The 19,280-nt window shown below is 41.6% G+C and overlaps 1 protein-coding gene across 5 annotated transcripts in view; it reads right to left on the reverse strand.

Annotated features, from left to right (window-relative positions):
• Positions 1-19,280, reverse strand: part of MAP3K5 (mitogen-activated protein kinase kinase kinase 5) — a 161,393-nt gene that overhangs the window by 47,879 nt on the left and 94,234 nt on the right. For all 5 annotated transcript variants that reach the window (XM_077813098.1, XM_077813103.1, XM_077813099.1 and 2 more), the window contains 3 exons: positions 17,606-17,759; positions 8,530-8,637; positions 939-988 (listed from right to left, as the gene is read on the reverse strand). In XM_077813098.1, the coding sequence (XP_077669224.1) occupies positions 939-988; positions 8,530-8,637; positions 17,606-17,759 (312 nt within the window). The remainder of the gene's footprint in view (positions 1-938; positions 989-8,529; positions 8,638-17,605; positions 17,760-19,280) is intronic.

The following is a 19,280-nucleotide window of genomic DNA, read 5'->3' on the forward strand; positions in this document are numbered from 1 at the left end:
CTATCAGCTAAGGATACCAGCCTCCACTGCCCATTTGTTAAATTTTCAAAGAAACCTCTTTGTGCTTTCTCCCATGCTGCCCCTCACGCTTGGGAGGAGCTCCCCATAAACGTTCACAAAGCTACTGCATTGTCCTCCTTCAAACCTTCTTCAAAACTCTACTATGCCATGATGCCTACAAAAGAACTTAACAGACAGGCAGCTGGTGTGTGGAGACTACAGCCTATCACAGTTTCATTGTTTCCTTCTGCTCTCCCTGTCTGCATCCACCTGTTATCCCTTGTCTTATACTTTGACTATAAGGTCTTTTGGGCAGGGACCATCTTTTTTGTTACGTGTTTATAGAAAGCCTAACACAATGCGGTCCTGGTGCATGACAGGAACTCCTAGGTGTTATGGTAATGCAAATAATAAATAAATAAAAAAATAAATATTAATTTTATTAATTTATTTATTATTAATAATACATTAAAAGTAACCCATTATTTTAATTCTACTTATAACTGCACTTAAATGTGAATTATGGCACTATTTTAGTCAGCAAAATAATATTTTTTTAAATTAGCAATTTTAAATTTTTTATTTTGTTTTTGTAGGATAGCCATTGCAGGTAGGGTGGCCAGACAGCAAGCATGAAAAATCGGGACAGCGGGGGGGGAGGGGGGGGAATAGCCACCTATATAAGACAAAGTCCCAAATATTGGGATTGTCCCTATAAAACTGGGACATCTGGTTACCCTAATTGTAGGTGGTCATTTTAGAATCACAAGAAGACATTTCAGGGCTTGTGTTATGCTGGAAATCCCCATGTCTCAGGCAGATGCAAAACTCTCTTAAGTTTTGTCCCCAGTGCTCCATCCAAGTCATTGCACTATCCCAACAGACCACTCATCCAGTTACCTTTGTTTGTTTAAGATAATGAAATAAAGGAAGCTTACCTTACTCCCCTGATAGAAGCAGCACTGAAGTTCCACTCATAAATACCTTTCTGTAACATACAGAAAACATGTAAAGATAAAACATAATAATAAAGTTCCCCTTAATATAGAAGATCCAACATGTATTATCTTTTACCCTGTAAATGAAGAGGCTGAAAGATTTAGGAATGTTACTCAAAATATTAGCATTTTACACTGTAGCAATTATTCTTCGTGGCATCTTAGCATAATGCCAATAGCATCTTTAAACAGTCTTTGCCGAATAGAAATACTGCTCTGGAGCACATTTTAGTAACTAGAACAATAAAGCCAAGAAACATTTCTTGCTGAGAGACAAGATTTAGAATGAAGCCTTGGTGCCAACCATAGTCACAACCAAATGAATTCCCAAAGACAAAAGAGACATGAAGTTGAACAGCTTATGACACCTGTCAAGAATAGCAAGAAATAAAGAAGGGAGACACATTACCAGAGTTGCTGCATTTTGTACAGTGAATTGTAAAGGAGGCTGAGCCAACAGCACTTGATAATCTATAACACCATTTCCCAGATCAATTTCCCCCTCCTCCGTATCATCTTAATCCATCTTTCTTTTCTGTTCACATTTTATTACAGGTGGCTATGTTAATATAAAATACCATAATATAATGTACCAAATACACACAACTGTATTTTCTTTAGACCTACATCAAACCTCAAATAATTTAAAAAATTCATTTAAAAGTAACCTGCAGTTGTAAAGTAGCAAATTCAAACTAGCTATGAATGATGTGAGAATGTCCTCATATTAAATGAGTTATTGGGTAAACTGTATCACAGGGACTCATTTATTCCTTAGCACATTGCCACACAATGGGACTAAAGCTGCCAGGTGTTACCTCTACATAAATGTTCATAAAAACTTTCCATAATAGATTATTTTGCAAGTTTATGAAATGCATCTAAATCGCCAAAACTTTTCTGCTCAGACCTAGTTTAATAGCTAAAAATGAATGCTCAATGTAGAAGGAGTAGAAATGTCTCAGTATCATGGAAAGGTACTGAGTGATTTGACAAACCTTGAGAAGGCAATGTTTGATTGGAATAACGAGGAAGGAGGATATTCAAATATGGTCAGCCTTGCTTGATACAATGCCAATTGTGCTACAAATTGCTCCTAAACACAGGCTCAGCTCACACTGTGGAATGGAGCATTTAAAGTACCGTATATACTTGTTCGTAATCCGAATTTTTTTAGTAAAAGAGGGAAGCATCAGAGAAGGGGGTCGGCTTATGAATGGGTATAGAGAGAGGGAGAGGTGGGACACAGCCTCCCCCACGACCCCCAACAGAGGGGTCAAGGAGAGGCAGCACAGCCAAAGCCAGAAGGGAAGACGCGGGGCCAGAGTCTCTCCGCTTCTGGACACGCTGCTCTCCCCCCAGCCTCCGAAGCAGCTGCAGCTCTGGGGCTGACAGGCTGGGGCCGTGCCACTCAGCCTGCTGGAGCAGCTCCAGCCAGGCCAGAGACATCCTCCTCTGGCCCACACCAAGTAAGGTAGGAAGGGAAGAGATGGGAAGGGGAGAGTGTGGGGGTCCCGGGCTAGAGGTGGGGAGGGGTTACACATGGAGGCGTCATGTGGGGAGGTCCTGGGTTGGGGGGTCATGTGGGGGGTGGTCACAGGGGTTACTCCCCTGACCCCCAGCTTCTCGCCCCCAAAAAAATTCCCCACCAGTTGCTCTCCTGGCCCGTCAGGGTAAGCCGCTGGCAGGCTGGGACATTTTGTTTACTTAGGTTTACCTCCGTGCCTGCGGACGCTTGAGGTAAACCAACCGTCCTGGCCCCCCAGCGGCTTATCCTGATGGGCTAGGAGCCGAAATTTGCCAATCCCTGAATGATAGGGTAGGCTTATGAATGGGTCATAAAAATTTGCCATTTTTACTTATCCATCTTGGGGGGGGTCAGCTTATAAACGAACCGGTTTATGATCTAGTATATACAGTAATTTAGAGATTCTTAGCTGAATTCTAAGGCTTTAAACTTTTAAGAGATACCTGAAATACTTTGTTTTGACTGACCTTCTGCTCAAGATCTCCTGCCTTCTGGCTGGCTACCTGTTCATAGATTCCCAGGCCAGAAGGGACCATCTGATGATTTAACTGGGAATTGGTCCTGCTTCGAGCAGGGGGTTGGACTAGATGACCTTCAGGGGTCCCTTCCAACCCTGATATTCTATGATTCTATGATCTGTCTGACCTCCTGTATAACACAGGTCATAAAATTTCCCCAAAATAATTCCTAGAGCATATCTTTTAGAAAAAAGATCTGATCTGGATTTAAAAATTGTCAGTGATGGGAGAGTCCACCATGACCCTTGGTAAATCCTTCCAATGGTTAGTTATTCTCACTGTTAAAAATATCACCTTATTTCCAGTCTGAATTTGTCTGCCTTCAACTTCCAGCTATTGGATCGTGTTATATGCTAGACTGAAGAACCCATTATTAAATATTTGTACTCAGACAGTGATCAAGTCACCTCTTAAGCTTCTCTTTGTTAAGCTAAATATATTGAGTTTCTTGAATCTATCAGTACAAGGCATGTTTTTTTAATCCGTTAATCATTCTCCTGGCTCTTCTCTGAGCTCTCTTCAATTTATCAACATCCTTCTTGAATTGTGGACACCAAAACTAGACACACTATTCCAGCAATGGTCATACCAGTGCCAAATACAGAGGTAAAATAACATCTCTACTCCTACATGAGATTTCCCTGCTTATGCATCCACAGATTGCATTAGCCCTTTTGACCGTAGTGTTACACTGGGAGGTCATATGCAACTGATTATCCACTACAAAAGCCAAATCTTTTTCAGAGGCACTGCTTCCCAGGATAAGAGTCCCCCTCACATTAGTATAGCCTACATTCTTTGTTCCTAGATGTATACATTTACATTTGGCCTTATTAAAACACATATTGTTTGCTGGAGCTCAGCTTACCAAGTGATCCAGATCACTCTGTATCAGTGACCTCTCCTTTTCATTATTTGCCACTCCCCCAGTCTGTGTCATCTGAAAAGTTTATCAGTGATGATTTTATGTTTTCTTCCAAGTCATTAATAAAAAGGTTAAATAGCTTAGGGCCAACAACTGATTCCTGAGGGACCCTACCAGAAACACACCCATTCAGTGATGAGTCCCCATTTACCATTACATTTTGAGACCTAGCAGATGGCCAGATTTAATCTACGGAATGTGCGCCCTACTAATTTTAGATCATTCTAGTTTTCTAAACTAGCCTTTGCTGTCTAATATTGCACCTCCCCCCCGCATGCTAGTTGATGAAGAGCCAACATGGGCATTTTCTTTACCTACAGGAGGGAACAGAGCAAAGGGATGGGGATTCTTGCCACATTAGGTCTCCTGGCCCCCCTATATGAGGAAAGAGTACCACCTGAACCTCTGCTTCCCCTATCCCCCAGCAATAGCGGGGAGTATCCCAGCAACCTCAGCTGCCCCTCTCCCCATATCCACCCCCAATGGCCCCTGAATGCCTTCCAGCTATGGGTCCTCACCCCATTTTCTACCCATGAATACTCCAAAATAAACATTCAGGAAGGGTGAAAGGATTAAAAAAGCATGAGAAGCCCAAGTCATATGTTATAGCTTTGCAGTTTATGAAAGAGTAATCTCTCACAGATTCATACAACCTCTTTCATTTACCACATCATTTTCTCAGGCTGCTGAATTACAGAAAAGCTGTGTTGCTCATAATTCTGCCAACTTCTAAACAACCTGAGTAAACATATCAGGGTGGTATCCAACTCCAGCATCTGTTCTTCGGTTAGTAAAAAAATCACAAATTGGATTCAGAAGCCAACATGAAATCGAGGCAGCTTGGCTATTGCCTTTCCTACTGACAAATAGGACTGTGGCACTTCTTTAAAACCTATCAGAAAACAAATTGGTACATTCAGGGGAATGGTACATGTGTTTATAGCAGAAACAAAGCATATCTACCACCTGACTTTTATAAGAACTTTCCCATTAATTTCTTTAAGTTTCGCAAGTTTCATCATTTAATTAAAACTGAGTTAAGCAGAAAATACTCACTGGAAAATGGCTGTGGAAAAGGAAGAGGGCAATTTATTTATACTGGGCCAGATTGTGAGACTCTTTCTTGCCATGTAGTTACCAGTTGCAAATTGAGAAGTTGAGTTTCATTCACATTTAAAGCAAATATTAAACCTCTTATGTCTGAAAAATAAACCATACACTCCTTAAACTTACACACTTATTCTTTGAGTACAGAATGAATTTTCTGAGAATTTACCAGTAAATCTATTAACTCGTGAGTTAAAAATTAATTAAATCCTTTAAATCCTGGGTCCTTTAAGAAATTGAGCATGTGTTAGTCTTTTGTCCCAAATAATCTCAATAATGGAATCACACAGACTCTTCAAATTTCTCATACAGAGGGAAAAAATCTTTAAAAATCAGTTTCATTTTATCTGTGGCCGAAACACTAAGCACTGTTTCTTAATCATAATCTAATGGTTATTGCATGATGTCACTACAGGGCAGAGTTAAGGTTGTTTGTGCACCCTAATTGTACATTTCCATTCCTAACATGACTAAATTTCTTTTAAGTACAGCCTTCATTCTGAATTTCCTGGGTTTGTAATGCCTAGTCATTGGACAATTACAACATACTTGCAATGTTATTTATCTTTAACTTACTGATGCATACTCCCAGTCTTCCCTTATCCTAGATTTTTGTCTTGAAATATTTATAGGCAGCTCCACTGACTGAAGTGAATCTAATTAATTGCTCACTGATGGGAGTAAGGAGCTCATATTTTGACCTACAATTACATGAATTAATCTTCTGACAGATTTCAGAGGGGTAGCCGTGTTACTCTGTATCAGCAAAAACTATGGGGAATCCTTGTGGCACCTTAGAGACTAACAAATGTATTTGGGCATAAGCTTTCATGGGCTATAACCCACTTCATCAGATGCATGGAGTGGAAAATACAGTAGGCAGGTATAAATACACAGAACATGAAAAGATGGTAGTTGCTTTACCAAGTGGGGGGTCAGTGCTAATGAGGCCAACTCAGTTAGGGTGGATGTGGCCCACTTCCAACAGTTGATAAGAAGGGGTGAATATCAACAGAGGGAAAATTATTTTTTGTAGTGACCCAGCCACTCTCAGTCTTTATTCATGCCTAATTTGATGGTGTCACGTTTGCAAATTAATTCCAGTTCTGCAGTTTCTCACTGAAGTCTGTTTTTGAAGTTTTTTTGTTGAAAAATGGTGACTTTTAAGTCTGTTATTGAGTGTCCAGGGAGATTGAAGTGCTCTTCTACCTGTTTTTGAATGTTACAATTCTTGATGTCTGATTTGTGTCCATTTGTTCATTTGCATAGAGACTGTCCAGTTTGTCCAATGTACATGGCAGAGGGGCATTGCTGGCACATGATGGCATATAGCACATCGGTAGACGTGCAAGTGAACAAGCCCCTGATGGTGTGGCTGATGTGGTTAGGTCCTATGATGGTGTCCTTTGAACAGATATGCAGACAGAATTGGCAATGCGGTTTGTTGCAGGGATTGGTTCCTGGGTTAGTGTTTCTGTTGTGTGGTGTGTAGTTGCTGGTGAGTATTTGCTTCAGGTTGACACAAAAGCTTATGCCCAAATACATTTGTGAGTCTCTAAGGTGCCACAAGGACTCCTCATTGTTTTTATTCCGAGTACGGGAGGAAAGAGAGACACTGAGGTTCATGAAAGTTTAAAAAGATATCTAGAGAAATTAAGGAATGTTGACCACATGGCTATGAAGAAATTTTATCCAGTAATGAATGATGCACATTCAGTTAGTATTACACTACAGAATCTTTGAGCAAGGACGAGAGGATTTGGGGAGTTCAGAGTAATAATCATGCTTCATATTTATGGTATGAGAGATAAGCCACCAAACAGAGAGAAGTGGATTGTTTGGGAGTGAATTATTAAGAATCATGCATTTATGGGTAGTGAGATAATTCCAAATATGAAATAGCCTCTAGCAATCTTCCAGAGCAGATGTTTTATGGTATCAGGGTTTCTTCTGCAGCACTAACATGACAACATTTACGATGTGTGGCAAATATATTTTGGTTTGTGTCCAACAGCTAAGGCAATGTATGTATGTGTTTGATAGTCTGAGGCTATCATGAATGATGCTGATCAAAGCTGACCACATATAAACAGGAATTCATTGATCTGGACACAGTTTAGCCTGCATTTCAATTTGTCTTCTGAATGTCCTATTACTGCCATTACCTACATGCTTTTCCCCACAGTCCGTTTTCCCCAGAAAACGCCCAAGTGCTGTTGCTCATTGTGTTCCACGTACATTGTTCAAAGAAGGTGGAGTAGAAATAGAAAATAGCGAGAAAGGAGCATGTCAAATATTTCTACTGTAAGTGTAAAAGGCACAAGACGGACTGATTCCAGGAAACAATTCCCCTCTATTGTACCCTGCAACTGAAGAAAAGTCATTAGAAAAGAAATAATGACGACTGTGCTGGTTCTTGGGAGCTGAGAAACCATATGTAACATTTTTATGGTTCCACAACTCCCTGAACCTACTCATTCCCTATGCCTCCTTCTTCTCCTCTCCCTTTTCCACTTCTCCCAGGCTCCTGTCTTTCTTGCTGCTTCCAAAACTTCCTGGCTGCTCCTACCCCCATCACTCTACTGTTTCCTTCCTGGACGCAGTAATTCCTCCATCTATGCCTCACTTCACTCCATGTCTCCAAAGCTCCCTTCAGACTCACTCTCCTTCCAAATATCTTTGCCTTAACCACACCTCCGCTTCCAAGTTTCCATCTTTAACCACGTTTTCTCAGCTTCTCAGTCTCCTAAACATCTATTTTCTTTGATCAATTTCCTCTTTAAGTTCCTGACTTCCTGCACAACTACTCAAAACAATTATCTTTATTTCCTCTGCCATCTTATTTATAGTGTCTCCACCAGGCTACAATATAAACCAGTGAGTGCTAGCTAGGGGCATTTTTTATACTCAGTGCATTACTGAGGGTCCAGTACTCAAAGATGACAGAGGTAAGCCATTCTGGTGAAACTGTCTAATTTGAAAGAACCACATCTTTCAAAAGTTCAAATTCTTTTAAGCGCATTTCAAAACTACAACATGGATTTGGGTAACACCAGAGGAAAAAACCAGAGGAAAGTTCCATTTGTACAAATACATTTATATTACAATGTTACTGGTGTGTCATACATACATTTTAAAAGCCAAGCTTTCCGTAATGTGCTTCTGAATCTTTGTGCACTATATACTTAAATGAAGCCTTCTGAAATAAGATTATAAATTTCACATTTTTTTAAATCATAAAAGAGATCATGGAAAACTGAAACACTGTCTGCAAAATAAGCAATTCCCAACAATATATGTAAATGAAGATATTTCTTATATGCCACAAATTTTGTGTAGTCAACTGTAAGAAGTCTTTAGTTACAGGATTTATGTCACATACACGATTCAGAGACCAATAAGATACGATTCATTATTTACATTTCTCATCCTAAAACAAGTGCAGTGGTTTACCTTGTCATCAGGTAGGACATGCCAGATAGATATGGTCTTCTCCTCCGCCTCGCTATTGATGGACAGATATGAAGGCTGGTAAATTTTTGTTGGTTCTAATATTAAAACCTGGGGGGGAGGGCGATTAAAAGTCATTAAAAGGTTTATGAAATTTTAAAAGCATTGTGATCAATTGAAAACATGTCTGAAGTCCTAGCACATTAGGAATCACAAGGGGAAAAGATAAAACTGTGTAAAATGATCACACTAGCCTAAGGTCTGAAATTCTAGTTTAAATTTAGTTTTTCTATAATTTGCCGTTCTCCACTACACACATAATCACATGGTACTCCTGATTCAACAAGGTTCTGAGTACCTTCATTTCCTACTGCCAGGTGTTGAGCAACCTCTGTAATATGGTAGGTTTTTGGACCCATTGGAGGCAATTTGAGAATGTTTACCTTCTAGAGGGAGAAGGTCAGCTTGTGCCTTTGTCTGCAGTTTGGGCTGGGAAAGGAGCAGTTGGGAAGCTCATCAGAGAGAAAGCAGAAAGTTCTTCACTCTGGAGCTAGACTGAATTGCTTTTAAGTCAGACCATTGTGAGCAGTAACTATAGAACTGAACAGAAGGGAATGGTTCCATTGGAGCTAAAAGCATCCAAGAGGCCACATGCTAACAGCAACAGATTGTGAAACAATTCTTGGGATATGTGAGAGCAAAATTTGGAAGATTAATCCAGAAGAGACAGAATTCAGTGCAGCAAGATTTGATCTAACCTAGTATACTGTTATGCCATGCTACATCAAAAATGCTCAGCCAAAAGTAGCTGATGGTTCATCTTTAGGGCCCTAGCAAATTCACAGCCATGAAAAATGCATCACAGACCATGAAATCTGGTCTCCCCCCATGAAACCTCCTTAGAGGTTTTTAAGGCCTGGCTTGACAAAGCCACGGCTGGGATAATTTAGTTGGGGTTGGTCCTGCTTTGAGCAGGAGGCTGGACTAGATTATTTTTTGCAGTGACCCAGCCACTCCCAGTCTTTATTCAGGCCCAATTTGATGGTGTCAAGTTTACAAATTAATTCCTGAGGTCTCTTCGAACCCTAATCTTCTATGATTCTATGAAATCTGGGGGTTTTTTGCGTACTTTTACCCTATACTATAAAGATTTCATGGAGACCAGCGTTTCCCGACCCAAAAGAGGGTTGTTGGGGTGTCGCAAGGTTATTGTGGGGGAGAGGAGGTCACAGTATTGCAACCCTTACTTCTGCGCTGCCTTCAGAGCCGGGTGGCTGGGAGAGCGGCGGTTGCTGGCCAGGTGGCCAGCTCTGAAGGTAGCGCCCCACCAGCAGCAACGCAGAAGTAAGGGTGGCAATATCATACCATGCCACCCTTACTTCCGCTGCTGCTGCCTTCAGAGTTGGGTCAGGACCCCTACAGTTACAACACTGTAAAATTTCAGATTTAAATATCTGAAATCATGAAATTTACGATTTTTTAAAATCCTGTGACCATGAAATTGACCCAAATGGATTGTGAACTTGGTAGGGCCCTACCCATCTTACTTCAGGCCCTTAAAGGAAAAAGTCAGCACAGTTTAGCATTTGTAGACATTTGGTAAAGACTGGTATTATTGTCTTTTTATAGTATTCTATATTTAAATCTGATTTCCAGGAAAAAAAACTCCTCCAAAAGTCTTTAAGTCTATATTTACTGCATGTAAGGTTTTCTGTTTCAGTCTGTAAATTTAATTGGGGAAAAAGGTTACTGCATTTCCATTTATTCTGAATTGATATTATAAATTATTTCCCCCCCAGACTGTTGAAATTTATTTAAAATAGAAAGGAAATCAAGTTAGAGAACAGCATAAATTAATTCTTGTACCTAAAACACCTGCCTCCAAACCCACTTCCCACATACTTTAAGATCAGCATTTGTCAGTGTTGTGTGTTTTTTTGCAAGTGATTTCTATACTTCACTTTTAAAGAAGAATTTTTAAACTACTTTTGTAAATAAATATTAAACTTACTGATTTACAGAATTTGTAAGCTGTGTCTGCAACAAAGTGATATCACAGGGCTGTGTGTGACTAGACTGGAGAAGCAAAGATAAAAGCCACAACCTTCAGCTCAGAATTCACAAACTCTGGGGCAAAGCTAGAAGAGGTCAGGGTCGGATTACCCTCTCATGTCCATGTCTTGGAGACCATCAAGAATTCTCTTAGTTGCTTAAAAAAAATTAAAACCACCCAAATAGAAATTATTAGAAATTCCCAATGGTTCAAATTCTACACTCCATATACTTCTATAGGTGTCAATAGCAGTTGCTGGCACTCCATAGCTCTCAGCTGATTGGCAGGGTCCAGACCAGCTAGGACCAGCTCCTGGCCTGCTCCCAGACTAACTGCTACTAGGCAACCAATGAGCCCAGATGGAGCTGGCAGAGTGGCCACAACCCCTGACTGGCTGATGGTTTAGCAGCTCTGCTTATAAGCCTGGCCCCCATGGTACATCAGTGGCTGCTCAACCCCTCCACCTGCAGCTGCCCTTGTTCCAGTCCCTGTTTGCTCCCGCCCCTGTTCCCCTCCAGCTTCTGATTTCTGGCTTCGATTCCCTGGCTCTGCCTCTGGCCTATGACTCTTGTTGACCCTCCAACTCTCACATATGGCTTCTGTCTCTCCAGTTCTGATCCTCAGCTTCGCCTCTGGCCTATGACTCATTTACCCTCCAGCTTTGGCATTCAGCTTCTGTCCCTCCAGCACTGACCCTCAGCTCATTCTTGGACTCTGCCCACCCAGTAATAACCAATAGGGTGAACCCTCATTTCAACCACTAGGCCTACAGATCAGCTGGCTATAGTGACAAGTGTAGCTCAGGGCCAGATTTTAAAGTATGTCAACGCCTACAGATGGAAGTTAGGTGCTTTTGAAAATCCCACTAGGCACCTATCTGCGTCTTTAGGCGCCTGAATACCTATAAAAGTCTGGCCTTCAGCATCTCAGAATTGGGCCTTAAGTTTGAAAAGAAATGCATGCAGCAGAATTTTAGTATCTGTATTTTTCTACATATGTAACATCCTTGTAAAGTGTGTCATGTCTTCTTTCAGTGTCAAGTCAGAGGATAACAGATTTCTTCAGCTGCCAGTTGTGAAGTTACTTTGTATGTTCAGTTGGTAGAAGCTGGTGCGTTGGTACTGAAGTCCCTAGATCCAGACCGTATTGGCAATCTGTGCTGAAGACTGTTACATATAAGCAACATTACAGATGAGTTTCTTCTTTTTTTTTTTTTTTTTTTTATAAATACCATTTATTTGTAAAGCTTTGACAAAAAATTCCATAGTGTCTTTCCATTTCTCCTCTTTTGTTGCCCTTTCTCTGTATGCAATGCACAATCTGTTTTGCTTGTAAATGTACATTTTTCAGACTGTGAGGGAGAAGAGGCCTGTTACTGGGTGACAGTAGTATAGTCACATGAACAAGTATGGGTACAACATGTCACCTTTAAGCTGTACTGTGTTATTGACCAGATCTTCCCAATTTTAATTTTAAAGAAAATAAGAGAGTTTGGCTGAGACAGTTCTGGAAGGCAGATCCTGTTTTCAATGTTTCATTATGTCATGTGATAAGTACGAAGAAGAAAGGGATGTGGTTTCCCCTGGGTGTCTGTTACGAAGCCCAGAGTAATCTGCATATTTTCTTGCTTTAACTCCCTCCAAACCTCACCATGTCACAACCCTTCCTTCCAGAAAAAAGACCGAATAGGATTCCCTCCAGAGCCTCGCATTGTCACTACTTACTGTCTGGAGCAGTTGCTCTTGAACATTACACAGTGCAGTTTTCCCTGGGATTGATTGTACCACCTACACATTGTGTCCAATCCCCAGCAGCCTGCAGAGCTGTACAAAACAGCCAATTTGCACTTCTCAGGAATTTGTGTGACAACATTGGTTGCCATTTAAAAATAATAAAAAAGCAGTATTTGTCAAAAGCGACCACATCAAAGTGTCTAAAATACAACTTTTCCCTGACACATAGCATACAGGAAACAGTAGTAGTGAGCATTTTTTTATTGCATATATCCTGCACCCTCTAGCTGGGCATAAAGTAGCCATTCAGCATAAAGCAATTGAGCAATATATTATAGCAGGGTTCATAATTATTTTTCTAGGAAATATTTGAATGCATGTAATGTAGCGTGGTTGTGGATTACTGTCTAATACTATAAACAGTATGGTCTAGGCTCACTTATGGTCCCTAAAACAGTGCACAAGCGGACATCATTAAGTGAAATAAATTGTGAGTCAGATATGCTAAGCCTAACAATGTGTTGCTAACAACTGATAAGACAGAGAAAGAAAAACTCCTTTCCTCAATGTCAGGTTTCAGAGTAACAGCCGTGTTAGTCTGTATTCGCAAAAAGAAAAGGAGTACTTGTGGCACCTTAGAGACTAACCAATTTATTTGAGCATGAGCTTTCGTGAGCTACAGCTCACTTCATCAGATGCATACCGTGGAAACTGCAGCAGACTTTATATATACACAGAGAATATGAAACAATACCTCCTCCCACCCCACTGTCCTGCTGGTAATAGCTTATCTAAAGTAATCATCAGGTTAGGCCATTTCCAGCACAAATCCAGGTTTTCTCACCCTCCACCCCCCCACACAAATTCACTCTCCTGCTGGTGATAGCCCATCCAAAGTGACAACTCTTTACACAATGTGCATGATAATCAAGTTAGGCCATTTCCTGCACAAATCCAGGTTCTCTCACTCCCTCACCCCCCTCCAAAAACCCACCCCCATACACACACAAACTCACTCTCCTGCTGGTAATAGCTCATCCAAACTGACCACTCTCCAAGTTTAAATCCAAGTTAAACCAGAACATCTGGCGGGGGGGGGGGGGTAGGAAAAAACAAGAGGAAATAGGCTACCTTGCATAATGACTTAGCCACTCCCAGTCTCTATTTAAGCCTAAATTAATAGTATCCAATTTGCAAATGAATTCCAATTCAGCAGTTTCTCGCTGGAGTCTGGATTTGAAGTTTTTTTGTTTTAAGATAGCGACCTTCATGTCTGTGATTGCGTGACCAGAGAGATTGAAGTGTTCTCCGACTGGTTTATGAATGTTATAATTCTTGACATCTGATTTGTGTCCATTTATTCTTTTACGTAGAGACTGTCCAGTTTGACCAATGTACATGGCAGAGGGGCATTGCTGGCACCTGATGGCATAAATCACATTGGTGGATGTGCAGGTGAACGAGCCTCTGATAGTGTGGCTGATGTTATTAGGCCCTGTGATGGTGTCCCCTGAATAGATATGTGGGCACAATTGGCAACGGGCTTTGTTGCAAGGATAAGTTCCTGGGTTAGTGGTTCTGTTGTGTGGTATGTGGTTGTTGGTGAGTATTTGCTTCAGGTTGCGGGGCTGTCTGTAGGCAAGGACTGGCCTGTCTCCCGAGATTTGTGAGAGTGTTGGGTCATCCTTTAGGATAGGTTGTAGATCCTTAATAATGCGTTGGAGGGGTTTTAGTTGGGGGCTGAAGGTGACGGCTAGTGGCGTTCTGTTATTTTCTTTGTTAGGCCTGTCCTGTAGTAGGTAACTAACACGGCTGTTACTCTGAAACCTGTCATTATGCAAGGCACTGCATTTAGCCGTATGGAGTGGAAATCTATCAACTGCATGAAAAAACTTGCACAGATACAGACAGACATCATCTTCCTTTCCAAATGCAAACAGATGGACATCGTACCAAAAGGACTGAAGGTAAAAAATCCATTACAATCTACATACCACACAGACTATGCTGACAGCTTGTGCCACACGCTCTCAAAGAAACTGCGGAATCACCTGATCAACATCCTCTACAGCAAACAGGGAAAGATTAAGAATGAGCTCTCAAAAATGGATACTCTCATAAAAAACCAACCTTCCACACAAACTTCCTCGTGGCTGGATTTTACTAAAACTAGACAAGCCATTTACAACGCACACTTTGCTTCTCTACAAAAGAAAAAGGACACTAAACTTTCTAAACTACTACATGCTACAAGGGGCCACAGCAATGGTTCCCTCAACCCACCTAGCAATATTGTTAACCTATCCAACTATACTCTCAGCCCAGCAGAAGCAGCTGTTCTATCTCAGGGCCTCTCCTTCTGCCCCTCCACCCCCACGAACATGATACAGTTCTGTGGTGACCTAGAATCCTATTTTCGACGTCTCTGACTCAAGGAATATTTCCAAAATACCTCTGAACAACATACTAATCCACAGAGGTCTCCCTACTACAGAAAGAAGGATTCTAGGTGGACTCCTCCTGAAGGTCGAAACAGCAGACTGGACTTCTACATAGAGTGCTTCCGCCGACGTGCACGGGCTGAAATTGTGGAAAAGCAGCATCACTTGCCCCATAACCTCAGCCATGCGGAACGCAATGCCATCCACAGCCTCAGAAACAACTCTGACATCATAATCAAAAAGGCTGACAAAGGAGGTGCTGTTGTCATCATGAATAGGTCGGAATATGAACAAGAGGCTGCTCGGCAGCTCTCCAACACGAGTTTCTACAAGCCATTACCCTATGATCCCACTGAGAGTTACCAAAAGCAACTACAGCATTTGCTCAAGAAACTTCCTGAAAAAGCACAAGATCAAATCCGCACAGACACACCCCTGGAACCCCGACCTGGGATATTCTATCTACTACCCAAGATCCATAAACCTGGAACTCCTGGGCGCCCCATCATTTCAGGCATTGGCACCCTGACAGCAGGATTGTCTGGCTATGTAGACTCCCTCCTCAGGCCCTACGCTACCAGCACTCCCAGCTACCTTCGAGACACCACTGACTTCCTGAGGAAACTTCAATCCATCGGTGATCTTCCTGATAACACCATCCTGGCCACTATGGATGTAGAAGCCCTCTACACCAACATTCCACACAAAGATGGACTACAAGCCGTCAGGAATACTATCCCCGATAATGTCACGGCTAACCTGGTGGCTGAACTTTGTGACTTTGTCCTTACCCATAACTATTTCACATTTGGGGACAATGTATACCTTCAGATCAGCGGCACTGCTATGGGTACCCGCATGGCCCCACAGTATGCCAACATTTTTATGGCTGATTTAGAACAACGCTTCCTCAGCTCTCGTCCCCTAAAGCCCCTACTCTACTTGCGCTATATTGATGACATCTTCATCATCTGGACCCATGGAAAAGAAGCCCTTGAGGAATTCCACCATGATTTCAACAATTTCCATCCCACCACCAACCTCAGCCTGGTCCAGTCCACACAAGAGATCCACTTCCTGGACACTACAGTGCTAATAAACAATGGTCACATAAACACCACCCTATACCGGAAACCTACTGACCGCTATTCCTACCTGCATGCCTCCAGCTTTCACCCTGACCACACCACACGATCCATCGTCTACAGCCAAGCTCTGCGATACAACCGCATTTGCTCCAACCCCTCAGACAGAGACAAACACCTACAAGATCTCTGTCAAGCTTTCTTACAACTACAATACCCACCTGCGGAAGTAAAGAAACAGATTGATAGAGCCAGAAGAGTTCCCAGAAGTTACCTACTACAGGACAGGCCTAACAAAGAAAATAACAGAACGCCACTAGCCGTCACCTTCAGCCCCCAACTAAAACCCCTCCAACGCATTATTAAGGATCTACAACCTATCCTAAAGGATGACCCAACACTCTCACAAATCTCGGGAGACAGGCCAGTCCTTGCCTACAGACAGCCCCGCAACCTGAAGCAAATACTCACCAACAACCACATACCACACAACAGAACCACTAACCCAGGAACTTATCCTTGCAACAAAGCCCGTTGCCAATTGTGCCCACATATCTATTCAGGGGACACCATCACAGGGCCTAATAACATCAGCCACACTATCAGAGGCTCGTTCACCTGCACATCCACCAATGTGATTTATGCCATCAGGTGCCAGCAATGCCCCTCTGCCATGTACATTGGTCAAACTGGACAGTCTCTACGTAAAAGAATAAATGGACACAAATCAGATGTCAAGAATTATAACATTCATAAACCAGTCGGAGAACACTTCAATCTCTCTGGTCACGCAATCACAGACATAAAGGTCGCTATCTTAAAACAAAAAAACTTCAAATCCAGACTCCAGCGAGAAACTGCTGAATTGGAATTCATTTGCAAATTGGATACTATTAATTTAGGCTTAAATAGAGACTGGGAGTGGCTAAGTCATTATGCAAGGTAGCCTATTTCCTCTTGTTTTTTCCTACCCCCCCCCCCGATGTTCTGGTTTAACTTGGATTTAAACTTGGAGAGTGGTCAGTTTGGATGAGCTATTACCAGCAGGAGAGTGAGTTTGTGTGTGTATGGGGGTGGGTTTTTGGAGGGGGGTGAGGGAGCGAGAGAACCTGGATTTGTGCAGGAAATGGCCTAACTTGATTATCATGCACATTGTGTAAAGAGTTGTCACTTTGGATGGGTTATCACCAGCAGGAGAGTGAATTTGTGTGGGGGGGTGGAGGTGAGAAAACCTGGATTTGTGCTGGAAATGGCCTAACCTGATGATTACTTTAGATAAGCTATTACCAGCAGGACAGTGGGGTGGGAGGAGGTATTGTTTCATATTCTCTGTGTATATATAAAGTCTGCTGCAGTTTCCACGGTACGCATCTGATGAAGTGAGCTGTAGCTCACGAAAGCTCATGCTCAAATAAATTGGTTAGTCTCTAAGGTGCCACAAGTACTCCTTTTCTTTTTCCTCAATGTGTAATTTAATTGATCTGTTGTCGTTTGGCACAGATTGGAACATTATAGATAGCCTGAATTATAAAATTCTATCTTGGCTTTTCCCTTGTCCTTTTCCTATAAAACAGACCAAGCATTGTCACAGAATTTAATCAACTAAAACCACTGCACTACGCAGATCAAATATATTTCTTCTGGGAGCATGGTTTATTGCCTGAAAAGTTCTGAACAAGTGATATTTTTATTAACCATGCTATATGACAAAAAGGAAATTAATACAATTAGAAGTTAAGTGAGAGAGTTAATAAAAAGCACACTTACTGGAAATCTAACTACAGACACATCTGTCTTTGTGGCTTCAACTAGGAAGTCCATCCAAAAGTCTACAAGTTCCTGTTTGGCAACATGTTGTTCTGGATTCAATTTCTTAAAATGCTGATATATCAAAATAGTTTCTACAATAGACTTGAGGTACCTACAAACAGCAAAGCACATACAGGCAGTAAATTTAATACAGTTTGCAATTAATCATTTTTGTATCTTTAATCTTTAAAAATTCAACATCACAATGCCAAGACAGCCAGTCAGATTCTGATGATCTAGGATTGCTTTTAATTAATAGTTTCCTTGTTTTAGAACCAGATATCTGTGGCAGTGACATAATTAATCTGAAACATTCCTGAATTCTGAGCTATGTCCTGAGTATGTCAGTTATCCTGAACTGTGATAGTTTTGTGATGTAGCTAAATCTCCTGCCCTGGGACTAAGCTGAATCCACATCAAACTCATGTCAACTGTGACTAACTTCAAATTGAAACCCCGGTGCAAATTCATTGCATTAACCTTCTGTGTCATTATGTCCTCTACACTGAATGATTATTTAGTGTAGGTGTTTAAAATGCGATGCTTCTGGATTCAGGGCCTTCCCATTAACAATGACACTACCAGGCAGCCATTCAAGAACATTGTGGAAAAGACAACAGCCTCGCCCGAATAGAGAATGTCTCTTCTAACTGCAGACTATGGCTCTCTCTTTTGTGTTTTGCTTCCTAAGGCATACTTACAGAGCCTTACATAATACTGGTCTCTTTCACCATTAAATAGAAAACATACAAATATGATTTTATGATTACATCATTACTGATTAATGAATTAGTTCCATATCCACAAATGACCTGAATATACCATTTTGACCCTTCTCTCAAAACTCCCACTCAAAGCTGTATTATAAGCACTAAAGCAATAGAATATGCACAGCCAAGGAAGATGGGCCCCCATCGCATAACCTTAAAGAAAAAGTCACCACCGTTGAGCTATTATAGAACTTTGGTTTTCTTTTAAGGGCAGTTTTTATGTTTGTGATAATGATACATATGGTGCAATACAAGGGCCCTTCGAGGGACAGTCCCATGTTGGGGTGATAAGGAGGTGTATCAACAAGCCTACTTTATCACCTTTGAGAAGGGTGCAGCACCTGCTTCTGCCTGCACCTGGGCAGCTATCCTGGGTGGTGCGGTGGGGAATAGAAAGTGTTGCATAGCTCCACCCCTTCCCCACTCCTGGCACAGGCTTGGACTAGCAGTGTGCTAGCCCTACGTAGTCACTGTGATCTCTGAGCTAAAGGGCCATAAGGTGTCTGGGCCCTGAACAAGGACATAAAGGGAAGGATGATGAAAAGGTGAATCTTACCTCCCTCTGTCCACCTGTACAGGGGCAAGACACAGCCTAACTAAATATGTTCGTAATCACAGAGAGGATTTCTCTGAGATAAATTTGAGTACAATCTTACTGTTCTGACACCTTGATAATTCCAGAAATTAGTCATTAAGAGAGTTGGGGGGAAATCAGCTGAAGGAAGAAGTCTCTCCAGGGAGTTGGAAGCATTGTTAGATCTTGCAGCTGTCTCAACTCTTGAAATTCCTTGATTTAATTTGTATTGCATATGTATTTATGCCAAGTGGTTTTAAATATGTGAAGGAAAACAAAACACAACACA

This window comes from Eretmochelys imbricata, chromosome 3 (genome assembly GCF_965152235.1).
Source record: "Eretmochelys imbricata isolate rEreImb1 chromosome 3, rEreImb1.hap1, whole genome shotgun sequence".
Taxonomy (NCBI): domain Eukaryota; kingdom Metazoa; phylum Chordata; order Testudines; family Cheloniidae; genus Eretmochelys; species Eretmochelys imbricata.